The sequence below is a fragment of the Cannabis sativa genome, chromosome 1, assembly GCF_029168945.1.
Source record: "Cannabis sativa cultivar Pink pepper isolate KNU-18-1 chromosome 1, ASM2916894v1, whole genome shotgun sequence".
Lineage (NCBI taxonomy): Eukaryota > Viridiplantae > Streptophyta > Magnoliopsida > Rosales > Cannabaceae > Cannabis > Cannabis sativa.
The window spans coordinates 21076218-21101955 of record NC_083601.1 but is presented as its reverse complement, the minus strand read 5'-3'; the positions used below and the strand labels follow the sequence as shown (position 1 = coordinate 21101955).

General features: G+C 34.4%; 3 protein-coding genes, 1 long non-coding RNA gene and 1 pseudogene across 6 annotated transcripts; 3 read left to right on the top strand and 2 right to left on the bottom strand.

Moving 5' to 3' along the window:
• Positions 1 to 7311: 7311 nt before the first annotated feature.
• LOC115706391 (12-oxophytodienoate reductase 3) lies at positions 7312 to 10701 on the top strand. 3 transcript variants are annotated; one of them, XM_030634031.2, is made up of 6 exons: positions 7312 to 7480; positions 7873 to 7969; positions 8148 to 8288; positions 8758 to 8888; positions 9050 to 9232; positions 9749 to 10701. In XM_030634031.2, exons 1-6 carry the CDS (start codon positions 7324 to 7326, stop codon positions 10396 to 10398), a joined length of 1359 nt encoding a protein of 452 aa, XP_030489891.2. In that variant the 5' UTR covers positions 7312 to 7323; the 3' UTR covers positions 10399 to 10701. The 3 variants fall into 3 exon arrangements, with proteins under 3 accessions (XP_030489891.2, XP_030489892.2, XP_060961476.1); XM_030634032.2 differs by having other exon boundaries at positions 7368 to 7480; positions 7848 to 7969; XM_061105493.1 differs by having other exon boundaries at positions 7455 to 7743; positions 7848 to 7969.
• Positions 10702 to 15320: 4619 nt separating this feature from the next.
• Positions 15321 to 16242, bottom strand: LOC115706396 (uncharacterized). The gene is made up of 2 exons (XR_004009587.2): positions 15849 to 16242; positions 15321 to 15729 (listed from the first exon to the last, which is right to left on the bottom strand). It is a non-coding gene; the product is annotated as an uncharacterized LOC115706396 (long non-coding RNA).
• Positions 15630 to 25738, top strand: part of LOC115706394 (12-oxophytodienoate reductase 3-like) — a 33605-nt pseudogene continuing 23496 nt past the window's right edge.
• LOC115706393 (12-oxophytodienoate reductase 3-like) lies at positions 16490 to 18633 on the top strand. Its single transcript, XM_061105496.1, has 5 exons — positions 16490 to 16669; positions 16810 to 16950; positions 17215 to 17345; positions 17492 to 17674; positions 17772 to 18633. Exons 1-5 carry the CDS (start codon positions 16593 to 16595, stop codon positions 18416 to 18418), a joined length of 1179 nt encoding a protein of 392 aa, XP_060961479.1. The 5' UTR covers positions 16490 to 16592; the 3' UTR covers positions 18419 to 18633.
• Positions 18867 to 19555, bottom strand: LOC115706395 (MICOS complex subunit MIC10). The gene has a single exon (XM_030634036.2). It carries the CDS (start codon positions 19553 to 19555, stop codon positions 19265 to 19267), a length of 291 nt encoding a protein of 96 aa, XP_030489896.2. The 3' UTR covers positions 18867 to 19264.

The following is a 25738-nucleotide window of genomic DNA, read 5'->3' as shown; positions in this document are numbered from 1 at the left end:
TTCCAAGACCGTCACATCAATCGGTGATTGAAACAAAATGGGTCTATAGAAATAAGGTAGATGAGCATGGGGTCATTGTGCGTAACAAGGCTAGATTAGTGGCCCAAGGTTACAATCAAGAAGAAGGAATTGATTATGAGGAAACCTTTGCCCCGGTAGCAAGACTTGAGTCCATTAGAATGTTGTTAGCTTTTGCATGCCACAAGAATTTTATCTTGTACCAAATGGATGTAAAAAGCGCATTCTTAAATGGGTACATTATGGAAGAGGTTTATGTCTCTCAACCACCCGGTTTTCAAAATCATAAATACCCTAACCATGTTTACAAATTGAAAAAGGCTTTATATGGTTTAAAGCAAGCTCCTAGAGCTTGGTATGAAAGATTAAGCACTTTTCTTATTTCAAATGGTTTTTCAATGGGTAAAGCGGATAATACACTTTTTATAAAAAGAAAATCCAAAGACATTATTATAGTACAAATTTATGTTGATGATATTATCTTTGGTGCTACTAATGATGCTCTTTGTGAAGAATTTTCTAAGTGTATGCATAGTGAGTTTGAGATGAGCATGATGGGAGAACTCAACTTTTTTCTTGGACTTCAAATCAAGCAACAAAAGGATGGCATATTCATAGGTCAAACTAAGTACATCAAGGATCTTCTTCAAAAGTTTGACTTGGCAAATGCAAAGTCCATGAATACACCCATGAGCACATCCAAAAAAATGGACAAAGATGAAAGCGGTAAGAATGTGGACATCACCAAGTATCGAGGTATGATTGGCTCTTTATTATATTTAACCGCTAGTAGACCGGATATTTTGTTTAGTGTTGGTCTTTGTGCTAGGTACCAATCTTGTCCTAAAGAATCCCACTTGAGTGCCGTTAAAAGAATATTTAGATACTTGATAGGCACAATGAATCTAGGACTTTGGTACCCCAAGAACTCAAACTTTGAAATAGTTAGCTACTCGGATGCCGACTTTGCCGGTTGTAAGACGGATAGAAAAAGTACTAGTGGAACTTGTCACTTTCTAGGAAATTCCTTAGTGTCATGGTTTAGCAAGAAACAAAACTCGGTAGCTCTATCCACAACCGAAGCCGAATATATAGCCGCGGGTAGTTGTTGTGCACAAATACTTTGGATGAAACAAACTCTTAAGGATTTTGATATTGATTTTGAATGTACACCCATAAAGTGTGATAACACTAGTGCCATTAACCTCTCTAAGAATCCAATATTGCATTCTAGAGCCAAGCATATTGACATAAGGCACCACTTCCTTAGAGATCATATCCAAAGAGGTGATATTATGCTAGACTTTGTAAGCACCGAATTCCAATTAGCGGATATATTCACCAAGCCTCTTAGTGATGAGAGATTTAGTTTCATTAGAAGAGAGCTAGGCATGACCAACTTAAATGAAATATAAGGTTGGTTAGCTATGAAAAATTTCATATCTCTTTACTTACTTATTTATGCATAATTGTTCCAAATATGATATTAATGAGATTTATATGCATATATGAGAAAGTTTATTGATACTTGACCTATATGAACCATACTTGTTGAAAACTCAAGATTATAGGTCATAATGTGGATTTTTGGTGAACTTTGGACTTGTCTTTAAACAAGTGAACATGTGAATTTTTGCATATTTGATTTTCTTATGTGTCTATATGCTTGAATATGTGAAATTGAATGTATTTAGTATGCCTATAGGTTTATCTTGATTGAAATATGCATGAAACAAATTTTTGGTACCTCACTTGTTGAATTTTTAGATTTTTAGGCCTAAAAGAGTGTTTTTCGCCAAACTCTCTCATTTTTCAACATTTTTCAATTCCGTAAGTTTGTACACCTCACATTTTATTTTATAAAACTGCTGGAAAAAGAATTTTTCAATTTCGTTGCATAAAACTCATTTTTGGTACGGTTCTAGTTTTCTTGGCAATTTTCGAAAAACTTACCGTAAATCGTCATTTTTCATTATTTTTCAGTTTTTCTTGTTTGAGAAATTTTGTTTTATCATATTAAAGGTATTAGAATTGGTTTGGGGTCATTTGGGTCAAAATTGGAATTTTTAGGACGTTTTTGGGGGGAATTTTCTGGTCTGCTGCACCAACCGGAATTCCGGTTGTACCATCCGGAATTCCGGATGGCGCAGGACCAGCAAAAAGGGGCTTTTTTGTCTTTTTAATGCGATTTTTCCCTTTTAAAACCCTACCACCGAATTTTTCCTTCCCCATTCAGTTTTTTCAACCCTAATACAGCAGCCACTCCTCTCTTTTTCTCTAAAATTCTCTCTTTCAAATCTTCACTCTCATCTTCCAATAATTAAAAAAAAAAAAGAGAAGTGTGTTCTTTAATGGCTTCCTCATCCTCAAGAGCTCCCAAGAGAATGGCTAGTGCAATTCAACAAAGGGAAATAAGGGCAAAAGCAAGGCAAGAGCCCACTCTCTTCTTCAATGATGAGGATCACAACAAGTTTGTCAATTATTTCTCTTCTAGGAAGATTCTCAAAGGTAAAATTTGTGATCTCCCTAGCCTTGATTATGTTGATTTTAGTCATCATTTTGATACCCTGGGATGGACATCTTTTATTCAAATTAATACTCCATTGTATCCTAGACTAGTCCAAGGTTTTTATGCTTGCATTAAACCTACCTTAGAACCTTTAGGTGTTAGAGGAACCCTTAGAGGAGTAGCTTTTGAACTCAATGTAGCATCTCTCAATGACATGTTAGGAGCACCAAATAGTGGCATATTACTTGAACCCAAACTTTTCTCTCAAAAATCATGCCATTTTTAACTTTGATGAGTGTTCTAGGAATATTTGTGGTGATGGCCCTTTTATTATGAGACCAAAAAGACACCAACTCACTTTAGAGGCTAAAATTCTCCACAAATTTATTGTTGCAAATCTTGCTCCTAGAAGTGGCCACCAAGATGAGATCAATTCCATTGATCAATTACTCATGCATCTCATCATAGCCAAAACTACACCCATCAACCTAGGCTATCTTATTTTAAAATTCATAATTGATGTGGACAAGCCTAATATGATTAAGGCACTTCCCTTTGGTTATCTTCTTAGCTACCTTTTTCCTCTCTTAGGAATTCCTACCCTACATGAAAAGAAAAATGATCCTACCTCTAGTGACATTCTAGGATCCAAAACTTTCAAGGCTATGGGTTACAAATTCCTTAACAATGAATGGGTGTTCACACCCAAAAGAGGGCAAAGAATGCAAATTGATTTGGAGAGTGATGATGAAGAAATTAATTTGCCCGCAAGTGAAAGTGAAGAAGAAGAAGAAGAAGAAGAAGAGATGCCTCCTCAAGCTCCTCCCATGCCTAACTTTCCCCAATTCAACCTTGAGGAAGCTTTTACTCGTCTTCACACTTCGGTTGACAACCAATTTCAAACCTTGAGGAATGATCTCAACTCACAACTCACCAACCTCAACAATGACATCAACACCATGAGGAGTGACATGGTTCATGGGTTTGCAAATGTGCAAGAGGAGATGGCACAATGGAGGGCATACATGGATCGCTTTGGCCCCCCACCAAACTAGTTCTTGCATAATTTTTTTTTTTGGCATATTTAGTTTCTTTTTATTTTTTTTTGGTTGTGTGCAAAGGCTTCATGCCTCTTGACTTTGTGTTAGTTGGTCTTTTTCTTTGTTTTATTATTTTTTTTTCGTTGTTGTGTTGAATGTTATTTTGGATGTTATTTTTTTTTAATGCATTGGATTGTTGCTTTGTTTTTATTCTTTATTATTTTTTTTCTCTTTTCTTTTATATTTTGTGAATTCCTTGTCACCCTTTTTGATGAATCAAAAGGGGGAGAACAACTATTAATTAATTTTTTGGCATCTCCTCAAATTTTTTTTTTTTGGTATCTAATCTATTTATCATAAGTAAAAATTGAGGGGGAGTTTACAAATTCATGCAAGGTAAAATTAAAAGGTAAATTTTTTTTTCTTGCACACATTAAGGGGGAGCTAATCCAACTTACTTTGCTTAAATTTTTCTTTCTCTTTCAAAATAATCAAATATTTGATATCATCAAAAAGGGGGAGATTGTTAACTCAAACTTTTCGATCTCCTTGTTTTGATGATTAACAAATATTTAATTATTATTTGTTACTAATGATTTATTGATTTTGTAGCAAATTTAAAAGAGAAAATAAATATTTTGGTATTTTTACCAAACTTTTGAAAGCAACACTAAATGGATTCAACAAGCATATCAAGAGCAAAAGATTCATCAAGGGATCAACAACTCAAGACCCTATTCAAAAGAGGTCTTCAAAAGCCCAAAGTCAAAAAGTCAACCTGAAAGTCAAAGTCAAAGTCAAAGTCAAGGTCAACTCTCGGGAAAAGTCAACTTGGGATCAAAAACATGCAAATCAAGCTAGGAGGCTCATCTACATCAAGACTACTCAAAATTAAATGGTATAAATCTACTTTAGTCTTGTTAAAGTGATTTGCATAGCACACTAAGTTTTTATAAATTTGAATTTTGGCCCATTCACTAACTTGTGCAACAAGTTTTCTCACACGATAGTTCAAAAATTTTTTTGATTGAATTTCTAAATTACATTTTGTTTAACTAAGAGAACAAAGTTGGAATTTCTGAAATCGGATAATCGAGTAAGAAGTTATGCGCGTTTAAGTCCCGAAAAATGGCACTTTTGCCTCTGTCACCATCCGGAATTCGGATGGCAACCGAATTCCGTTGTAATCACTCCGGAATTCCGGTTCCCATCCGGACTTCCGGTTCATGGCTGACCTCACCTCGGGAAACGTGCTAACGGCTATAAACGGCTAGTTTTTTATCAAACACTATATAAACTCGATTTTTCTTTCAAAAAATAAGTTGGTTGAGCATTTATTACATATATCTAACCTATCTAAGTGAGATTAAGGAGCTTCTAAGTTTGAAATCCAAACCAACACTTTTCACACACTTTGAGCCAAAATTTGATTTTATTCATCTTAAGTGTGCTTGCTTTTCACTCTAGGTTTCCATTGTATCATCATATTTCTAGAGTGATTTTAGCTTGTATATCAAACACATTTCCATATTGTGATTGAGGTGAGGTTGGCACCGGTTTTGTAAACAACCCGGTAATAGTGAGATTGGCACTTCAACAATCCGAGAAAGAGGTTAATAGTCCTCGGGGTGCGAAACTATTGTAAGAGGTTTGGAAATACCTTGGTGAAAATTTCCCGATTGTAAGGGTTAGTCAAGCCCGTTAACTTGGCTCGATATTGGAACTCAAAGCTAGGTCCATAGCTTTGAAGACCAAGGACGTAGGTGGCATAGTTCTACCGAACCTTGTAAAAATCGAGAGTTTGCATTTTCTAATCCTTAAACTCTTTACTTTACAAGTTTAATTATTTTTCTTAATATATTGCTTGCCATACTACTTGCTTTTACTTGATTAATTGACTAATTGCATAATTTTGTGTTAAAAGTTTTAATTTTCCGAAATTAGTTTAAATTTCCAATTCACCCCCCCCCCCCCCTCTTGGAAACATATCTTGGGCTAACAACTTTTTGCAAGACATAGTATGTTTTGTTAAAAATTGCAGTCACAACACAACAAACTCAACCATATTCAAAACTAAGGTACCATGTTACTTTTAGAAGCAATATAAAACCCTAAGATTGAACTAGCATGTGACTTTTTTCAATACATAATATTTTTTTGTTATAAATTGCAGCCACAACAAAACAAACTCAACCATATTCAAATGTAAGGTACCAGGTTACTTTCAGAAGCGATAAAAACCCCTAAGATTGAACTATCAGGTGACTTTTTTTTTAAGACATGGTATTTTTTTTATTATAAATTGCAGTCACAACAAAACAAACACAACCATTCAAAAGTAAGGTACCAAGCTACTTTCAGAAGTGATAAAAAACCCTAAGATTAAACTAACAGGTGACTTTTTTCAAGACATGACATTTTTTTTATTATAAATTGCAGTCACAACAAAACAAACTCAGCCATATTCAAATGTAAGGTACCACGTTACTTTCAGAAGCGATAAAAAACCCTAAGATTGAGCTAGCAAGTGACTTTTTTCAAGACATGGTATTTTTTTGTTATAAATTGCAGCCACAACAAAACAAACACAACCATATTCAAATGTAAAATACCAGGTTACATTCAAAAGTAATATAAAACCCTAAGATTGAACTAGTAGGTGACTTTTTTCAAGACATGATATTTCTTTTTATTATAAATTGCAACCACAACACATCAAATACAAACATATTTAAATGTAAAGTATCAGGCCATATTCAAATGTAATGTACCAGGTTACATTTAGAAGCAATATAAAACCCTAAGATTGAACTACAAGGTGAACTTTTTCAAGATATGAGAGGTTTTTTGTTAAAAATTACAATCACAACACAACACATTACTATGAGAACCAAAATTAAAACCTAAAATTAAAATTTCTTATCATTTTTCCTAAATAATAGGTTAACTACGTCAAAAATGTAATCAAATTCAATAGTTTCTTACCTTTGTCTATTTTGACTTCAGATTTTATTAATTTTCTTCATCGACAGTAGGAACATGAACACTAAGATGAAGAATCATAATCACACCAAAGGAGAAGGAAAGAAATTGGAGGAGAATAAAGGAAATTGCATAGAAGAATGCAAGCCACGATAGAGAATAGATGGAGTTTAGATATTCTGGGTGTGGATTTTATAAATGGAAATATTCTTTTATAGGTGTTTTATTTTTTCCATTTTTTAAGTTTTTTAATTTTTTTTCCAGATTTTAAATTTTTCCATTAAATGTCCATATTTTTCAAAATACATTTAAAAAATTCCATATTTATAAAAAAAGCCCTTTTTTATTTTATTTTTTATTTTTTTTTATTTTTGTGCGTTAACAGGTACTGTATCTTGATTCTCATAGTTTCGTTTAGTTCCAAAATGAAAATTAAAAAAAAAAAACATCACTGGGGTTTTATAACCAATAGATAGAATAGAATAGGAAAAGGCACACAATAATCACCTTAACATGAAAATGAATCTGCTTCACTCAAGGTGATTTTTTTTTTGTTTGTGTAAGTGCTTTGACAAGGTTGTGTTTTGCTTTTGTCCTCGGGCTGAGAATAGTGTGGCTGATGCCTTAGCAGGTTGGGCTAGAGGGTCTAAGTCTAGTTCTCAAGGTGTGTTAAGGGACATTGCCCCCTCTGTGGCAATGAATCTGCTGTAGTTTTTTGTCTTTCAATAAAATGGACTCATTTAACAAAAAAAAAAAAAAAATCACCTTAACATTATGGCTCTGATTCATTATAAGCTTAATCACTTATTAAAACACAAAAATGGTTGGTGGTCCATTCATTCCTACCCATTACTATTATTACCCATCTCTCTCTCAAGAGCACCGCAAGGGATCTCGGTCTCACCATATTCACTCTCCTTCACTCAAGCAGGTTTCTTAACATTTTTAAATTTTACATATGATTTTATACACCCATCTTCGCTCCTGCCATTGATATTTTCTCTTTGATTTTAGAATGTTTATCAACTTCCTTTTTTGGACTGAATACTGTGCATTTAGTTTAGTCAATGTTTAATCTGAGAAACTGCCATTGTAGTTTTGGCTATGAGTCTATGGATATTAAAAAAAATGATTTTACTGTAATTGACTGGTCTGGGACGTGGTCCCGTTGACATCGACACGCACTTCCAGTAGGTCCGACTTGCGACTCCGAAAGCACATGATAATTGTGCCTTTCTTACCGACCAATTAGATCAAACACTTCCACTATTTATACTAATACATCTTTTTTCTCTCAGCATTATTCATTTTAATTGTGCATAGGCACCACCGCACCAGCTTCAATGGCGGAAATCACTTCACCAGAAAGGATCACTCTGTTTTCCCCTTACAAGATGGCCAACTTCAATCTCTCTCACAGGTAATTCACCCGATCAAGCTTGGTTTCAGTGTTTTTTTGTTTAGCTTCTTTAGCCCGATCGATTTGGGGAGGAGAAGGGAGTGTTTAATTATGTTTTCTGGGTTTAGAGATCTGTATTTTGAGGAATTTGGCCTTGTGAGAATTTGGAGTAATTATGAGATTCTGTTATTGTTGGTAGGGTGGTGCTTGCGCCCATGACTAGATGCAGAGCTTTGAATGGAATCCCTGGACCGGCTTTGGCTGAGTACTACACGCAAAGATCCACCCAAGGTGGATTCCTCATCACTGAAGGGACTCTGGTCTCCAACACAGCGGCCGGGTAGGTTTCTTAATTTGTCTCCACTGTAAGGAGTTTTTTCCTTTTTAATTGTTCAGCGTTAGATTGGGAACCACGCTGTTCAAATTGAGTTTAAGACTTAAGTAGATTTAGCCTCTTTTCCACGAGTATTGCTATGAGATTGACTTCTTATCTTAAATCTTAATGGCTGCTCGTGGCTTAGATTATTTACCCTATGTTTTAATGTACAGTATCAGTACCACAATGAGTCTTCAATGATGATAAAGTTGCCATAAGGTACGAAGAGAGTTTGAGTATTTGTTCTTTAGGAAATAAGAACTTGGACCCATAATTAGACATAAGCTTATAACTAAAAACTGTCGCTAATATCTCGAGGGTAGAACTACATTTATTTATTTGCTTTGGTTGATAACTAAACTTCAATTTGTACGAAAATATACAGCCAATATAAATTTAAGTCACTCACACTTATGTTTTTTTTTTTTTTTAGTTTCCCACATGTCCCTGGGATTTACAAAGAAGAACAAGTGGAGGCATGGAAGAAGATAGTGGACGCAGTCCATGCTAAAGGCAGCATCATTTTCTGTCAACTTTGGCACGTTGGTCGTGCCTCTCATCAAGGTAAACTCATAAAATCACTAAATCAATCTTTCATTTTTTATTATGTTTTTGGTCAAACCGCAATATTCGTTTTATTCTATACATATGCTAATTAGTTAGATCAACAAAATTGGTTTATTATTTATTCAAGTAAAAAAAAATTAGTTTGTGATATATTGCAGTTTATCAACCTAGTGGGGGGTCCCCAATATCTTCAACCAACAAGCCCATTTCGAACCGGTGGAGAATTCTATTGCCAGACGGGTCATATGGGACGTATCCTAAGCCTCGGGCCTTGGAGACCTATGAAATACGCGACGTGGTGGAGGATTATCGCCGTGCTGCCATAAATGCCATTCGAGCTGGTTAGTTTTATAATGTTGCTATTTTTGTTTTGTTAACACTGAATGTCATGAACTCAGCTGCTATTTATGAGTGTCTCCCTCTTTTTTTTTTTTTATTGTTTTAAATTAGTTTGAACTTACAGCGGAAAAATGTTATAATAGATCAAAAAAGGTCACTGGTGAATTTGTCACACTGTCATACCCGTGCGCTGACTAATGATTTTCACTCGTGCGATTCTATCCCCTTTAGCAGGAAGACCAGTCTAGTCTAACGAATATGCCCCCTCTTTTAACGCGTATATAGCCTTTGGACTTGTCAGTGTTAATCTTATTTATTTAACTTTTAGCATGTTACTATGATTTTTTAAAATCTACATCGATGAAGATTCTCTAGACTAACGATATTTTTTAAAATGGATATCTTTTTTATTATAGTAGTACAACTATAATAGCACTATAGTTTATGTGGTCTCCCAAAAGCACCGTCATTTGTCTTGACGCGTTGTTCTATAATGGCCATACATGTTCATTTTACAGGTTTTGATGGAATTGAAATCCATGGTGCACATGGATACCTCCTTGACCAATTCTTAAAAGATGGAATCAATGATCGAACCGACGAGTACGGTGGCTCGATTGATAACCGTTGCAAATTCATAATGCAAGTGGTTGAAGCAGTAGCCTCAGCCATTGGTGCCTCTAGAGTTGGTGTTAGAATTTCACCAGCAATCGATCACCTTGACGCCATGGATTCCGACCCACTTGGCCTTGGTTTAGCAGTGGTGGAGAGGCTTAACAAACTCCAACTGAAGCAGAGATCGCAACTCACTTATCTCCATGTGACTCAGCCTCGATACACAGCCTATGGTGAGACAGAATCAGGCAGACCCGGTAGTGATGAAGAAGAAGCCCACTTAATCAGGACATTAAGAAAAAACTACGAGGGAACATTCATGTGTAGTGGTGGCTTCACTCGGGAGCTGGGAATGCAAGCCTTAGCGGATGGTGATGCAGATTTGGTGTCTTATGGTCGTCTTTTTATCTCAAACCCTGATTTAGTATTAAGATTTAAGCTGAATGCACCTTTGACTAAGTACAATAGGAAGACCTTTTACACACAGGATCCTGTTGTTGGGTACACTGACTACCCTTTTCTTAGCAACGCAAGTGGGAGATCACGTCTTTGAGTTAATATCATATGGAATATATCATTAACTATTTATTGTATTGTATGGAGATGAAGTCTTGGTTCTCATTTACCAAATATGCATATATAGTCATTGACTAGTTGTAGTTGTTCATATAAGACATTGTCTCCTCTCCTGCCGCATTTTTCCCGGGCAAATGCCCAATTAAGCAACATTATAATAAGAAAATTAAGGGGGGTACGTTTGGAAGTTATTGTGTAGTTACAAAGTCTAAGTTGTATAATTATTATAGTCTATTGAAAAGACAGAATAGTAAATATTGGGTGATAGTTAAAAAAAAAAGATTATTTACAGTATATGTTGAATATATTTTGTTCTTATTTCAATTAAAAATTCAAGCACATAACATTTGAAAAATATAATGTAAATAGTGAAGTTAGAATTTTTTTTTGAAACGGGAAGTTAGAATTTGTAGCATGGTGACTCTTTCAATTATATGTGAATATGCAAATTTGTCCACGAATTTCAAAAAAATATCAATCAAATTCATATTTTTTTATAATAACTACTAGCAATTCTACCTTTTACACTAACTTTTGTCTATTTTATTGAACAAACATTTAACTGACGAACGTGATGTCAACGGGCAAGAATAAAAAGAGATGCACATGCTATTTATTTGTTAGGGAGTTAACCTATTTTCTTAAATAAAAACAAAAAGAAAAAAAAACAAATACAGTACGTGTCTTAAATCAAAAAAGAAAAAAAAAATGGGCATATACAACTTCAGCCACCATGGAAACATTAAGAGGCTGTTTGGACTGGACTGGACTAGACTTGGACCCAGACCCCCCGAACCTAGACCCGACCACGGACCCAGATGCTGACCCTGAACCCAAACCCAAACTCGGACTTGGAATATGGACCAAAACTCGGACCCAGATCCTAGACCCAGACCCAAACCCCGAACTTGGGGCTAGGTTTGAGTCTTGGGCCGGGTCAAGGGTCCAGGTTTGGGTACGTGTCTGGGTCCGAGTCGGGATCTAGGATTCAGGATCCGTGTTCGGGTCAAGGGTCCAGGATCTGGGTCCGAGTTTGGGTCCGGGGTTCGAGGTCCAGGTTCGGGTTTGGGATCTGGGTCCGGATCTTGGTCTGGGTCTGTCTTCAGGATTTAGGTTCAGGTCTGGGGTTTGAGGTACGGGTCCAGGTCCGAGGTTTAGGCCAGGATCTGGGACTGGGGTCGGAGTCCAGGTCAGGGTCCGGCTTCGAGGTTCGGGTCCAAGGTTCGAGTATGTGAGAAAAAATATAAAATATAATATGCTAGACAAAAAGTATTGTTTTTGAAAATAGAAAACAACATTGCGATGTTTTTGTTATTTAGTTTTTCAAAACTTAATTTTTAAAAAATTTGGCTAAACAACCTTTATTAATTTTTAAAATCTGTTTTTATTTTTAAAAATTAAAAACAATTTTTAAATTATGAACCCAGACAATTCCAAATTTCCTTCTCCCACCAAGCATAAGCTTTCAATGACAAATATTTTTTCAATATGCCAATTTGTTTGTTGACCACTCACTTAATCATGTTTTGTTTTTGATGAATATTTCATTTCTTTAGTGTTGATTAAACCTCCACTTACACTGATATTTACTTACTTACAAGGAGAAAGATTAAATACATGCAAAATCCCTATTTTGGCATTCGACCTCTAAATTCCTAATAGAAATTAGTTAGAATGGATTAGGTCATAATCCATACCTAACTAATTTCTGTAACTAACTAACTACATAAACAGATTAGAACCCTAGAGCTATAAATATACCTGCAGCAAACCCAAATAAAGGTGGTTGAGTGATTATCTTCAAGATCCAGGGTTGTTAAGCTTGAAGAAGGAGGAGAAGGAGCTCATACATGTACAAGGAACAAAAGAGAGTTAGTTTGAGAGAGAAAAGAGGGATTATACACAATTTATGTAATAAACTAAGAGATTACCAGTCGAAAATCATACCTGTGACTTGGAATCTCAGCCTTGTAACTCTGAACATTATTTTGTAGTAGTATCGAGCTCTCAGATCTGAGGAACAACTCAACGGAGACATAGCCAAATTTTTGGTGAACTTCGGGAAAAATCTCTAGTGTTTTCTAACCTTCTCTTTACTGTGTTTTGTGTGTATGTTTGGGGATAGATCAGATCAATTTAAATCTGATCTTTTGATTGCTTGTGTTATGGGATTTCATGGTGTTTAGGGTTTGGCATCGAGTTTCTCTGAGAGAGAAACTCTCTCCTAGGGTTTCGAAGTAAACCTAAAGTCTAAGGATTGTGATTGAGAAGATTCTTGATCCTTTGGTTTTGTCTTGGACAAAACGGAGTCGTTTTGACTCTGCTGACTTGAGAAAGTCAGGGAAATTTAAAGGTCGAAATTGACCTTGGATAAAACTGATTATTTAATGTTGGTGTAGGGCGGTTTGGGAAATAGCTAAAATTCCTACATTTAGGTCATGTTTTGGTTTGCTATAATCGTAATATTGTTTGGTTTCACTTTAAAAACATTGTAATATCTTTACAATGTAATCAACATTACACTATCTATATGATTAATAATTAGAGTTAAACGCCTATGTAATTACTGTTATTTATATATACAAATAAAATTGTCCATACACGCTTATTTTATAAGGTCATGATATTTATTCTTTCTTTCTACTATTCTTTCCCAGCAAAGGCCAAAGCCTCGCTAATGGATTTAGCTATCCCGCTAAAAGATGAGGTGTTGATTGAGAATGAGGGATCTGCTGTTAGGTGTGCCTGATGTTTTTTTGACCCTTGTGGAGGAGGGCTACCTCCTCCACAGGAGCCATGAGAGATGTTGTTTGGAAATGTCGGGAATCTGATTACTTGTCTTGTTTGTTTACGTCAGTTAAGGCTGTTGAGTCTCCTGTTTCGTCTCCTCCTCCAAAAGATTGGGTCAAAATGAACTGCGACGTTAAAGTTGGTTGCGATTCCAAGTGCATAGTGACTTTGGTGAGGGATCACTGAGAGTCTATTTTGTGGGTGGCTACAAACATTCTTGACTTCTTTGACCCGTTCATTAGAGAAGCAACGACGTGTTTGTTAGCCATGGAGATAGTTGTCTTGTTGAATCTTCATTTTGTGATGATTGAGAACGACTCTAAGACAATTATCAAGACAATAAAGGAAACCTGTTCCAATTAGGATATTTGTAACTATATTCATCATTGTAAACAATTCTCATATTGTTTGGTTAGTTGTAATTTTTTTTTTTGTTTCGAGATTATGTAATTTTGCCGCTTATAATGTGGTTAGGTTAGCTTTCACCAAAAAAGTTATTGATATGATGAACCTTGCTTCTATATCAAGTAATATATTATATAATGATCATGAAGTTTAATTTTAATTCTTGTTTTAATCTATTAGTTTTTCGCTTTAAAAATTATACTTTCTTCTACAATACAACTTGCAAAAATCCAAAAAAATAGATGCCAAATCAAGAAAAAGAAGGAGACCACGTGATATATTTTGATGTAGAAATCACAATTAACTATTTTATAACTATTTTACTCTAGAAATTGTAGTACTATGTAATTGAAATTTAAGTGTAATTTAGATTAAACTACGGTGGCGTTTGATTAGGAGAAATGAAAATATATGAATAAGAATGAAAATATAAATATAAATAGAAAGGAATTAAATTTAAAATGTATAAAAAATATTAATAAAAAAATCATTAACTTTTTTCTCATGTTACATCGGAATGATCTTTCTTTGCATTTAAAATGGAATAGTCATTCCATCAAAATGGTGAAAAGAGCATTCTATTAGAATGACATTCTAATATTTTAAAATACAACCAAACTCTTGTGGAATAAAATTTATTTCTTTTTCATTACCTTCAACCAAACGCCACTTAAATGAGACTTCTACACAAAATTATTTTTGGCTAAAGTTTAACATTTTTACTGTCAATATATATTTTATATTTTTATAATTTTTTTTAATTTTTTTAATTATAATTTTACAAAGTTCTATTAAAATAATGGTTAATTATGATTTTTGCTCCCTGAACTTTGACATGTATCAAATTATGCCCCCTGAACTTTGACATGTACCAAATCATGCCCCCTGAACTTTTAAGGTCATTGAAATGCCCCATGAACTATTGAGATTGTTGGATTTAAGGACTTTTTTCTAATTTTAGTAAAAAAGTCTAACATGGATGAAAGTTCAGGGGGCATAATTAATGCATGTCAAAGTTCGAAGGGCATAATTTGGTAGATATCAAAGTCTGGGGAACATGATTTAGTACATAAACAATCATTGAAATAGTAAAATTGAATAAAATTAGACAAAAGTCCTTAAATCCAACAATCTCAATAGTTCAGAGGGCATTTTCAATGGCCTTAAAAGTTCAGGGGACATGATTTGGTACATGTCAAAGTTTAGGCGGCAAAAATCCTAATTAGTCTAAAATAATATAAAAGCAATAAAAAAAAAATAACATAAATACAAAATAAAAACAACATAAAAATATTTTTCTATTTTTTTTGAGAATACAATATATAAAAAATATAAAGTCTATTTTATCATTTAACAAAATAAAAAGTAAAATTGGTAACTTTTACAAAACACAGGATTTAAAATAGGATTTAATTTTTTTTTAATGTACTGTATAAAACAAAAATTAGTGGTTGATCCTGGCCTTAACGTGGCTTCCCATGCTCCCATGAATACATCTCCGTAAAACAAACCAACCAAAGCCTAACTAATTAAGATTGATAAATTCTAAACAGCCCGATTGCATTATTGATTATTAAATTTTTCTAAATTTGAAAAAATTACAAAATTAATTAAGTCGAAATGTGTAGCAAAGTTCAATTAGATTTCCAATACCAGTTAGTCGAAACTCGACATGCATATGGGCTGACATCAATATTAGTAGTCTAACAGTAAAAAATACAAATGATAATTACATTTTTTTTCATAATAATAACGTGATTATTATGGACTATTCATAGACCACTTTTTTTGATAAAGGAAACGATTCATAATTACTTTTCTCCGTCCACGAAAACATGAAAAATACAATAAAAAAAAAATAAAGTGGTTGGTCGGTAGTCTAAAAGCATCTTCCATAGTTTTTTTTTGCTAACAAAGCGTCCCCCATAGAATTTTAAACAGAGAATTCAAAAACCTTTCCATATTACATATATATATATATGTACATATTGATGAAAGACTTAACTCTTATAACACATCAGTCATCACCCTCTCTCTTCCAAACCCTTCAATTCCTCCACTCTGCCTTTCACATTCTTCTCTCTCAGCCTGATCTGATCCCTCCAACCCATTCCTGTTTGGCATTCAATCAACTCCTCTCATTGAAGTAAGAGTTATTTGCTTTTAATTAATATAAAGATGTGCATATGAATATGATACAAAGATTAAGAAAAAAAAGTACATCAATCTTACACTTTTATACTGTTTTCTGTGTTTGTGTGTTTTGCATTGGGGTTTTGAATAGTTGCCCCTTGCCCATCATATAACATTGACTTTTGCTTTTAAATTTCTAAAAAGTGGCTTTTGTCTCTTTCTCATAGTTTCTTAAGTGAGCAAATTAGATTCAACAACAGCATATTACCCTCCCTTTGCATAATACAGTCATATTTTATTTCTCTGCAAAAACAGAAAATTCTGAAACTAAATACTTTTATTTAACTTAGTCTCCTGATTCTAAGCTAGCTATATGGCTTTAGGTTTAGGCATTTGTATTTTGTACCACCATAGCCTAATTGAAGAGAACAAAGTAAAATTGTTCACTTGGTTAGAAAGTCGTTATTCTAGTGGTCCATTTTAGGCTACTGAGACTTTCTATTTTCTGTTTCTTTTAATCTGTATCTTCTAAAATAGTATACATTTATTTGAACATGTGCAATGTATTCATTCATTTATTTGAAATGGGCTCATGCATTTACATATATGTATTTTCAATATATGTTATATAAATATAATTGTTTGCTGTTTTTGCGAGCCACTGTCAATATAATAATAATAATAATTAATAACTGGCATGTTGAAAAAATCTGAACTACATCATATGATATGTTGAGCACTATATAACTCTTTCTCTTTTTATCAATTTAATCATTAATTATTTTTTCTTATGCATACAGATCAATATTGTTTCCGAGTGTTGTAAATTAAGCTCCAGCTCAAATGGCAGAAAGCATTTCACCAATGGGGATCAACCTGTTTTCCCCTTTCAAGATGGCCAACTTCAATCTCTCTCACAGGTTAGTCACCCAAATCTACATTATTTTATTCCTTTAAAGTCGATAGATTTAGTTAGTTTGGAAAACTCAGAGAACTTAGATATGGGTTTGAACTGATTTAGTTTTTGCTTCTACTTTTGGTGTGGTTGGCACTTGGGCAGGGTGGTGCTTGCGCCCATGACAAGGTGCAGAGCTATAGATGAAATTCCTGGACCGGCCCTGGCTGAGTACTACAAACAGAGGTCCTCCCAAGGCGGATTTCTCATCACTGAAGGGACTTCCATCTCCAACACTTCCGCTGGGTATGTTTTACTATTGTTGCTATTTAGTATCTTAAGGTGACCAAGAAAGCATGAAGTTACACTTTATGAGTATAGTAGAATGTTCGATGGTGCTTCTACCAATTCTATTTCCATTGTTCTTTAGTTGGCCCTTTATCAAACATATGAAGTAATTATAAAATTTAATCCAAGTGACGCAAATACACATATACAGTATTTGTCTATTATATATGTTTCTGTTTTGGAAGTATTAAGAGTGATTTGTGTCTTTTTTTTTTTGTTTAGTTTCCCACATGTCCCTGGGATTTACAAAGAAGAACAGGTTGAGGCATGGAAGAAGATAGTGGATGCAGTTCATGATCAAGGTGGCATCATTTTCTGTCAACTTTGGCATGTTGGTCGTGCTTCTCATCAAGGTAAAATAAAAAATAATAATCATACAGGACTCATATGTTTATTTTCGAACACATGATTCATTTTATTCCATACATACATACATACATACATGTTAATTAATTTAATCAATTAACAAAACTTGATGAATGATACAATGATACTGTAGTTTATCAACCCAATGGGGGGTCACCAATATCTTCAACCAACAAAGCCATTTCAAAAAAGTGGAGAGTTCTCTTACCAGAAGGGTCATTTGAGTCGTATCCTGAGTCTCGTGCCTTGGAAACCTATGAAATTCTTGAGGTGGTGGAGGATTATCGTCGTGCAGCCATAAATGCCATTCAAGCTGGTTCGTTTTATCTCCTCTATCTTGTATTATTGATTCTCTTGTCTGTAACAAGGTTGCTTCAAATTGATTTTTTTTACAATGACACCTGTTTGTACAGGTTTTGATGGAATTGAAATTCATAGTGCACATGGCTACCTCCTTGACCAATTCTTAAAAAATGGGATCAATGACAGAACCGACGAGTACGGTGGATCGATTGAAAACCGTTGCAAATTCTTAATCCAAGTGGTTGAGGCAGTGGCATCAGCCATTGGTGTCAGCAGAGTTGGTGTCAGAATTTCACCAGCAATCGATCACCTTGATGCCCTTGACTCAGACCCTCTAGGCCTTGGATTAGCAGTGGTGGAGAGACTTAACAAGCTTCAACTGGAACAGGGATCAAAGCTCTCTTATCTCCACGTGACTCAGCCACGATTCACTGCAACTGGTAAAACAGAATCAGGTAGACCCGGCAGTGAAGATGAAGATGCCCACTTAATCAGAGCATTAAGAAAATCTTACCAGGGAACCTTCATGTGTAGTGGTGGCTACACTCGAGAGCTGGGAATGCAAGCCATAGCAGATGATGAGGCTGATTTAGTATCTTTTGGTCGTCTTTTTATCGCAAATCCTGATTTAGTATTGAGATTTAAGCTGAATGCACCTTTGAATAAGTACGATAGAAGTACCTTTTACACAAGTGATCCTGTTGTTGGCTACACTGACTACCCTTTTCTTAGCACCAAAAGTGAATCGTGTCTTTAAATATTAGGTGATATCTATGAATTATCATCATGAGTAGTGATCAATCATTTATGTTATGGAAAGAAACTTGAATGTTGATGTTGATTTTTATTTTCTTTGGTAATGTTGGGAGTGTCTGTGTATGAACTAACAAGGAGTATGCAGGTCTTAAGTCACATTGTCTAATATGAACTAGCTATTTATTTGGAAATTTTATCTATATTTTTGTTTATAAAGCATGAGATATACAATCTTTATTAATTGCTTTTCTCAATGTTTATGTATGTATGGATTTATCATTCCCACTTAAATAATGCAAGTTTTTTTTTTAATTTATTTTGATCAATATGTTTTAATAGTTTAATGGACAAAATTTGCTCTGTATATTCTTAAAAAAACCAGACTTTCTTTTGGAAAATGATTAATTGGATGGGATTCATAAAACTGATATTGAATTGGAGCCATATTATCTTTATGAGGTGTTCACGAATACCCATTAGCAATACTTATTGTTACATGAATAACATACTCAAAGAATACAAACAAACCAAACCCATATCTATGAACACTTCCCTCACCATTCTCATTTACCATTTTAACAATCTGGAATTGTAGAATTAAAAAAATATCTACCAACCATCACATTCTGTATACTCTAAAACTAACCTAGAAATATCTATCATCATCCCCAAATAATAAACAAAAACAATCCCCAAATTTCAGACTAAAAAAATAATTAAAATTCCCCAGTTCATTGGAATTCATCAGTTCATACAAAATAATATCATTACAATTCAAAAGAATCATGAAATTATGAAGTTTATATATATTTACCCAAGATCTTGAATAGCATATGCACTCCTCTGTTTAGTCATGACCTTGATGAGAATCTGGAGACTCAGAAAACTTGGGAGAAGGCTGCTTTGCGGGAGATGCACCGAATAATTGGGAACATTGTGTGTATGCAGATCCTATGCCGATTCCAGCACCAAAAGCTACACATGCCCAACGAGATAAAGGTCTCCTGAAGAGAAGAAGACCCGCGAAGGCTCCACCCAAAGAAGAGTACCCAAAACGCTCAACAGTCACATCCAAACAGGCATCCCATTTCGCGTTAACGTCGTATTGAGGTGGAATAATCTCTTTCTTCTCCGCCATTACCAAAAGACCTGTAACTTGTGATTATTTTTTTTAATTATTTATTTATATAAAGATTATTATTCCTGATTTTCAAAAATAAATAATTATTATTATTGGTATGAATAATTGTACTTTCTAATTGGTACAAGACCTGTAACCTGTAGTTGCTCGCCGCGGTGAGGTCCTATTTTTTCTAGAATTTTTGAGTTTTTGTTTTCGTCATGATTTTTGATTTGGGACTTCGTTTGGGACGTTCTTTATATTATTGGAAAACTCGTTTCGAGCTCTATGTGCTTATCTGCAATTGGAATGCAAATTATGTGATTATGTGAAAGTGAATTTTGGAATTAACCCCATATGTGAAATTTCGAGAATTGTGACTAAGATTATCGGCACTTGCTCAGGAACACCCGAAGGTTTAGAATCTCCACATACTTATGATATTAGGTAAGACAGTCGTTAGCACATAGAGTTAAGCGTTGTGGTGCTCATGTCTGATATTATGCTATGATTAAGTGAGAAACTGAGATTATGATTATTACCCTAAAGTGAGCGGTTATATGGTCTAGGGTTATTACTCTAGTGTTTGAATGATTTTGAATGCAATGTCATGCTATATATGTTGAGATAAAGAATTATGCGGATAAGGCATAATTAGGTTAGACTTGATAATCAAAACCGAGATAAATTAATCTAAGGCCTTATTGTAATAGACGTGTGAGAGCAACACACATGTCTATGTTAAATAGACAGTAGATGCGGTGGCATCAATAGTATTTGAATTATAAATAGACGTGTGAGAGCAACACATAGGTCTATGCTAAATAGACACTAGATGCGGTGGCATCAATATTATTTGAATTGTGAATATATGGCATATTGTTATTTATACTATCTTGCTGGGCTTGGCTCACGTGTGCTCTACTGTGCACGAAAGGGTAAATCAGTTTGTGATCAGCCATGAGTTCGAGGGCTTGGCGATGGATTATACATGTTCGGGCCACACTATACCACGTGTGTTGGGTCTACCAGCTGATGTATCTGTATTCTCGGTTTGTTGCTTAGGTCGACATGTTAAAATGACTTGTAATATTTTGTAAATTGTTTTACGGGATCTCGGAACATGTGCAATATTTTAGAATGGTTTGTAAAATTTAAATAGTTACAAGTGATATTTTCATTCCTTAAATAATTTAAAGTTTAAACTCTGCTCTTATTTCTAGTAATCTTGATTTAGCGGGATTAGGTTATGTTTATTGTAAAATCATAGCGTGCCTAATTGTTAGAGCATTACATAACCCATTTAGTTAATAGGTTGTAGGATAAAGATGCCTATGAACTATCCCTACTTGTTTAAGAGGTTCAGAAAAAGTTCTATACTCTCCACCCCAGTCAGTCTCTAACACCTTAATTTTCTTTCTAATTGAAGTTTAGTTTCTTCTTTGAATGTTTGGAAAGTCTTAAGAGCCTCTAATTTTTTCTTAAGTAGATAAATCCATGTAAACTTGCTAAAGGCATTAGCAAAACTCATGTAATATTTATAGCCATCACAGGATTGAATATGAGAGGGACCCCATAAATCATAGACAATAAACTATAAATGTTCAGATTAAATAGTAGTAAAAAACTTTGGAAATAGAAATTTATGAATTTTGCTTAAGCAACATTCTTGACAAACTATAAATTTTATTACAAGAAATATTACATGTACTCAAAGCAACTTGAACCACCTTTTCAGATGGATGGCCAAGCCTATTGTGCCATAATTCAAAATCTAAAATAAGAGATTTATTATAATGAGTAGACATGGAACTTGACTCTGAATTACTTGAGTTATTGGTGACAGTGAAAGTTGTTTCTAGATCTGAGGAGTTGATAGCTTGACTGAATAAGGATTGAGAGAATGGCAACACCTTTAACTGACATGGATTAAAAGTATACATGCCATTGTAGTGTGTCCCAGTTAGAAGAATGGTCTTGGTTACCTGGTCCTTAACATAACAAAGATTAGCACGAAACTCAACAAATACATTATTATTATTATTAAGAGTACAATTTAAGATATTTAACAAATTCTTAGTAATTTATGGGACATGAAGAAAATTATTAAGGATCAAAGGTTTATTAGAGCTATTAGATCATGCAATGAGAGTTTGGCCAATGTGTTGGATTGACAGACCTGATCCATTACCAACATAGATGTGATTTGAACCATTGTAGTCATCACTGGTTATGAGATTTGCAGGTCAGGTGTACAATGATTTGTAGCACCAAAATCAGGATACCAATCCCCATCATCTCCTTGAGTGTTTTGAGCCAGATTAGCCTGCATTGAAGGAGGATTTGAAGCTGAAAAAATACCTGTGAAGCTCTTATCAAATCAATAGAAACAATCGATTAAAGTATGGACAATCTTGTGGCAAAGTTGACATTGGGGTCTATTCTGAGTGAGAGGACATTTTCCACCTCTAGCTCCATTGGTAATACCTCTTCTAGAATTGTAAGTTGAAGATCCACCTCGTGGTAAATTGTCAAGATACAAGCCTCAATTAGCATGGAAACTAAAGGATTAGAAGGATAAAATTTTGGGTAATTGGAATAGAACCTTTTTGTGCTCCTAATTTTTTTAAATTTCTGTTGAAGTGAGCAAGAATTTTTTTTGAGTCGCAATAGAGTTTTAGAATCTGCTTCTGATTCAGCTACAACAAGATTGATACTAGGATTAATCTCTTTATCAGTCTTCTCGATTGGTAACTCTAAAGCAAGAAAAGAGCTTCAACTTCTGCTACAAAGTACGCTTTTATTTGAGTATTGGATAATATAATGAAAGTACCACATTCACTCGACAATCCTTTGAAGAATGTAGCAATATGATCTCGATATAAAAAAACTTCACCAACAAAAGACAAGAGATCAACATGGTGTTTAACCTTGAGCAGATAGTCATTTAAAGACAGAGAGCCTTTCTTGAGATTCTAAAGTTCAGTTCAAAACTCAAAAATCTTGGAAGAGACTTGAAGAGTGAAATGCTTTTCTAAGGCATTCTAGATCTGTCTAGTAGTATTGCATCCAACCATGCGAGTAAGAAGACTCTTGTAATATCCCGATAAGCCTAATGGTAAATAATTAGGGTTTATATTTATATTACAGGTTAATCAGGTAATAGGTGGGATTATGATCCTACTAATCTATTTCAGCATAAAATTTAAATTTTGCTATAAGTGAGTAAATAAGCATAATTATAAATTACGGAGATTTATATAGCATGTGTGAATGTAATATGAGCTATATGTAGAATAAAAATATCTTCAGGTTTGGCAAGCCTGAAGACCCGATAAGTGGATAAATAAGCATAATTTGTTAATTACGGAGATTTATTTAAAATACTTGAATATAAAATGTGTTATTTGTGAAATACAAATATTTTCAGGTTCGTCGACCTTGGAGACCCGATTGGAGGCCAAAAATGTCACAATAGTTTTAGTCAGAAATATTGATGGGATTATTATGATAAGTTGATTTTAGAAATACTGGGGTATTTTGGGATACTCAAAGTTAGCCAAATACCCTAGAAGTAGAAATTTCTTAGTGACTAAGAAATAATAAGATAGCTATTTGTTGCCCCTGATTTTGCCCAAAATACGTGGAGTCGTATAAAGACGACACGTGGAGCTGAGATGGCCAACTCTTAAACAAATCAACCAAGTTTTAGGCAACAGAGGAGCGTCTTTGAGAAGATGACTCTCGAAAAAGATATGAGAAGGATCTTTATGCTCCCAGAGGCCAGGGCCATACTAAGGCAGCTCCGGGAGGTACTGGACTCTATTGAACAATCACCTCGCATTTAATGCCGCATGGGGAAAGATGTATTGAAAATACCATAAACGATATGACTAATAGCGTAACCCCTCTTTTGCAGCTATTACGCTGTGATTAATAAGGCTAGTGACGGTATAAGTCATGTATTTCCTATTTTGTATCTGCTAGGAATATGTGCTCCTATTGAACCTGCACAGAAAGACAAGTGATTCAGTTCTAGGGGTCCCCCTTAGAAAACACTATAAATACCCCACAAACATACTGAGAAAGGGGTCGAGAATTCTGGGTTCATAGGAATATGTTACGAAATTTTATGGTTTTTACGCAAGTGTACGCAATCAAGTAGTATCTCACGCAAGTGAGGTCGAACCATAGGGAATTGGATTAAGTACCACTGAACTATACTTATGATTCTATTCGGTAAAATAATAAGTTTGCAATTTGAAAGTAAATAACTCAGAAAATTAAAGAGAAAATAAACGAAGATTAATCAAGATGAGAGATTAGGGAGGTGAATCCTATTGTTAAGCTACCAATGTTAATACCTAATTGCTATCCTTATCTCAATGTGAATGACAGATTATAAATTAACCTAACTCTTTTCAGATCTTTTAGGTTCTAAATAATGTGTTCTCTAATTAACTTCTTAATTAAATCAACACAAAATCAGCATTAAGCAATAATCTATTAGTCACTGAGGCTATGTAAATACTTTCGTTTCACATCAAAACCTAGACTATCCAAATTTTAGCATTCTCAATTCTCACTTTTCAGATTTCGAATTGAGATCATTAAACATGTAAAAGGTGATCAAGCTTGCACATGGAATTAAACACAAATAAAGATAGTATTCACACATAAGATGAAGGAATGGCAACTATTTATTAACTAGGCATAAACTTAAACAACAATCATCATCCTCCCTTATTGGGAAATTTAGTTCATAATAACTCTAAAAACATCCATGATTAATTCAGAAATAAAAACAAACATAAAGAAGAATTAAAAGGGTAAAAGAAAGAAACTAGAAGGTGGTATCGCTCCGGGTCTTCAAGATAGCTTCCTCTCCACTTGCCTCCACTATTAAGTCTGTTTTTTGCTTGATTCTGACCTTCAAGGTCGTATTCCTTATATAGGGATGAGTGGTGTGCCTCCAATTGAGAGAAAAATCAAAATTAGGTCAAAACCACAACGTCCGTACCAAGGACTAGCCCTTAAGCTGGTCGCGACTACAGGCAAACCTCAAAAATCGAAGGTTCTGCCAAACCTCGAAGTCGCGACCAGGGTCGCGACCAGGAAAAAGGGTCGCGACCTGGCTCAATTGAAGTCGTGACTACTGTAGCTTCTGGAGATGAATTTTTCCAATTTTTTCCAGTTTATCCCAGTTTTTCGCCATTTGACTGAATTTGAACTTTAACACTCCGGGAACCTGAAATAATGAAAATCAAGCGTAAAACTGCTCCAAAAGACACCAATAGACGAGATAATGCTAACTTTAAAGACCCGAGACATAGGCTAATTATAACCTAACAAAATCCCCCAAACTAGATTCTTACTCGCCCCCGAGTAAGATAAAAAAAACTAACTACGCTATCAGACAATTACTATGCTGTTGACTCATGCTCTGTTTTCTACTTGCATAAACTAGAATTTTGATCCTACTAACTCTAACAATTAACTCGGATGCTCCATTAATAACACTATGTACAACTGCAACAATTTACTCAAATGTGAAACATTGTTATAAAAGTTTTACTCTTTCCATTAATTCCACAATCCGATAACTCATAAGCTTGCATGCTTACCTTTCTCCACTAATATTGACAGTGTTCTTCGGAATCATTAGGTCTTTTAAAGGCTTAAGTATAATGGCTCAGATATTCAGAGATAGGTAAAAGACAATCTTTTTTTGGCTCAACATATCATAAGCACACAAATAGAACCCACAAGCTTTTCACTTTGTTGTTTTTTTTTCTAAAACCCCATACTATTCCCAAATTTACCAAGATTGATAGAAGACATCTCTACTATTTTCCAACATCACTGAAATCATATATTTTATTCTTTTTTATTTTTTTTAAACACATATTTTTACTTTTTCATTGTGTTTTTTTTTCATATTCTTTTTTCAGTGACATTGAATTACACAATTTTTTTTTCTCTTCTCAATCTTACAAGTTTTTCTCCCTCTCACTATTTCCTCACACTAAATGTTTCTCCTTCCCCAAACTAATCATGTAGCTTATGATATCATGGATAACATGGTGAAGAAAAGTTAATAGTGTGGTTGCAAAATTTTTCAAATCAATGGGTGAAAAACATAACAGGTTTAGGCTCAAAAGGTTAACTAGGGATACACATTATTATGGTAGGCTTGAAAGG

Bases quoted from the DNA above. Each gene is read 5' to 3' on its own strand.
- LOC115706391 (XM_030634031.2), top strand. From the start codon at position 7,324: ATGGCTCTGATTCATTATAAGCTTAATCACTTATTAAAACACAAAAAT. The intron at 8,889-9,049 runs GTAAACTCATAA...GATATATTGCAG, and splicing joins TGGTCGTGCCTCTCATCAAG to TTTATCAACCTAGTGGGGGG. The intron at 9,233-9,748 runs GTTAGTTTTATA...TTCATTTTACAG, and splicing joins CATAAATGCCATTCGAGCTG to GTTTTGATGGAATTGAAATC.
- LOC115706393 (XM_061105496.1), top strand. From the start codon at position 16,593: ATGGCAGAAAGCATTTCACCAATGGGGATCAACCTGTTTTCCCCTTTC. The intron at 17,346-17,491 runs GTAAAATAAAAA...ATGATACTGTAG, and splicing joins TGGTCGTGCTTCTCATCAAG to TTTATCAACCCAATGGGGGG. The intron at 17,675-17,771 runs GTTCGTTTTATC...CTGTTTGTACAG, and splicing joins CATAAATGCCATTCAAGCTG to GTTTTGATGGAATTGAAATT.
- LOC115706395 (XM_030634036.2), bottom strand. From the start codon at position 19,555: ATGGCGGAGAAGAAAGAGATTATTCCACCTCAATACGACGTTAACGCG.